Genomic DNA, 2,319 nt, shown 5'->3' with positions numbered 1-2,319 from the left:
CAGTGTCACGTTGTTACGGGGAGTCAGTCACCGGGAACAGTGTCACGTTGTTACGGGGAGTCAGTCACCGGGAACAGTGTCACGTTGTTACGGGGAGTCAGTCACCGGGAACAGTGTCACGTTGTTACGGGGAGTCAGTCACCGGGAACAGTGTCACGTTGTTACGGGGAGTCAGTCACCGGGAACAGTGTCACGTTGTTACGGGGAGTCAGTCACCGGGAACAGTGTCACGTTGTTACGGGGAGTCAGTCACCGGGAACAGTGTCACGTTGTTACGGGGAGTCAGTCACCGGGAACAGTGTCACGTTGTTACGGGGAGTCAGTCACCGGGAACAGTGTCACGTTGTTACGGGGAGTCAGTCACCGGGAACAGTGTCACGTTGTTACGGGGAGTCAGTCACCGGGAACAGTGTCACGTTGTTACGGGGAGTCAGTCACCAGGAACAGTGTCACGTTGATTCATGGGGAGTCAGTCACGGGGAACAGTGTCATGTTGAGTCACAGGCACACGTGACAGGATGTCACAGATGACAGTCACCAGGCACAGGGCCGGCCTTAGCTGCAGGCCAGCCCTGCGTGTGGGTCAGTGCAGGCTCTGTCAGTGGTTCCTCAGACTGCGGCCCCGCCTCCCGGCTCTGCACTTGCTGATCAGAAAACCTCCCGGAGACGCTGCTCGCGGCACCCATGGTGTAGGAGCACCTGGTGCCAGGAAGGTAGTTTCAAGGCCCAGAAAACCAGAAAAACGCTTTATTTGATGGCATTGCTGGAGCGCTGCTTTGAGGAGAAACGGACAATCCACCCACTGCCTCACGTGAGCGTGTGGTGAGCGCGGGGAGGGTGGCTGGAGCGCGGTGGGCACGGCAGGATGTCACCTCCTGGGCGGGAAGCCCCCGAGGCTGGCAGACCCTGTGGAGCACAGCCCAGTGACACCGTGTGAGCACCACCAGCCCTGAGGCACCAAGGGGAAGCTCAGACACAACTCGGGAACACGTGCTGCCACACACGCCACGCTGGTCACGCGCTCTCCAAGGGAGGCCGAGGTCCTTGCCTGACTGCTGCCTCTGCAGGAGCCCGGAGATGCTGATGGGCGGCCTGGGTGCCGGGGCCGAGCCCCCTCCTCCCGCTCTGCCAGCCGCCTGGAGGCCGAGGTTTTGGGACGCCCCCAGGCCGGGCATCAGCACAGGTGGGATCCTAGGAGCAAGGTCACAAACAAAATCACCAGCGCTTCAAGTGACTGGCAACACGATGCTTTTTAGTTTTAAAGGCCACATGTTGATTAAAACACCTTCCCAGTGCCCAGGAGGAGGTCGCGCACTGTGCTTGGGCGATGGCACTGGGACAGCGGCACACGCAGCGCCCGGCAGGCAGCCTCTGATGTGTGGGGGCTGCCCCTTGCCAGGGCCGGGTGCCTGCTCTCAGCGGGCCCTCCCACTGCTGTCCTCTGTGCTGGTGCCCACAAAATCCAGGAGTCACAATCACAGGCACCTGTGGGAGGGCCGGTCCCAGGCAGTGGGCGGGGTGAGGGGCCGGGTCCCAGGCAGTGGGCGGGATGAGGGGCTGGCACAGTCCTGCGTGGGAGCTGTGGTCAGGCAGCGGGCGGGGTTGCCTCATGCACCAGGGCCGTGGGCACAAGTGTGGCTCTGGCCTGGGGAGGATGCGAAGGCCACGGCTGGACGGTGGCAGGTGGCCTTTGGCATGGGGAGCCACCAGGGGCTCTAGGAGGGGTGAGGGGCACCTGCCTGACCTCCGGGCCCAGGCAGAGCCTGTGCAGATGCGGGCCCATGTCTAAGGCAACGGGCTGGGTCATGGGTTATGGTCTGTTCAGGGGTCAGCAAATGGCAGCCCATGGGCCAAACCAGCTCCCGCTTCTGTCAGCAGCTGTCGGGGACACAGATGTGCCATCGGCTCCCCGCCCGCCTGTGAACCCTGAGACTCGATGCTGCAGCCCCGCGGGCGCCTGGGAGTTGCAACGGCCTGAGTTGCATTTTAACTTCAGAAAAGCAAACCATAAAGTGGTCTGCACAGCACGACCCTGAGCACACAGCGAGACCTCCTTCCTCACTCTCCCCGCCTTGACCGTCCCTTGTCCTGCAGGAGCTTCCGGGACCCAGCTGAGCATCTGGGACCCACCTGAGTGTCTGGGACCCAGCTGAGCACCCGGGACCCACCTGAGCGTCTGGGACCCACCTGAGCGCCCGGGACCCAGCTGAGCATCTGGGACCCACCTGAGTGTCTGGGACCCAGCTGAGCACCCAGGACCCAGTTGAGCGCCCGGGACCCAGCTGAGCGCCCGGGACCCACCTGAGCGTCTGGGACCCA

At 63.0% G+C, this 2,319-nt stretch overlaps 1 protein-coding gene across 1 annotated transcript in view; it reads right to left on the bottom strand.

The window, feature by feature from the left end:
• Positions 1 to 1,080: 1,080 nt before the first annotated feature.
• Positions 1,081 to 2,319, bottom strand: part of RNF212 (ring finger protein 212) — a 33,933-nt gene continuing 32,694 nt past the window's right edge. Inside the window, exon 11 of the mRNA XM_014533507.1 lies at positions 1,081 to 1,191. Within this exon, the coding sequence (XP_014388993.1) occupies positions 1,175 to 1,191 (17 nt within the window). The 3' untranslated portion in view covers positions 1,081 to 1,174. The remainder of the gene's footprint in view (positions 1,192 to 2,319) is intronic.

This window comes from Myotis brandtii, unplaced genomic scaffold, assembly GCF_000412655.1.
Source record: "Myotis brandtii unplaced genomic scaffold, ASM41265v1 scaffold986, whole genome shotgun sequence".
Lineage (NCBI taxonomy): Eukaryota > Metazoa > Chordata > Mammalia > Chiroptera > Vespertilionidae > Myotis > Myotis brandtii.
The sequence above is the reverse complement of the archived record's forward strand: the minus strand, read 5'-3'. Positions and strand labels throughout refer to the sequence as shown.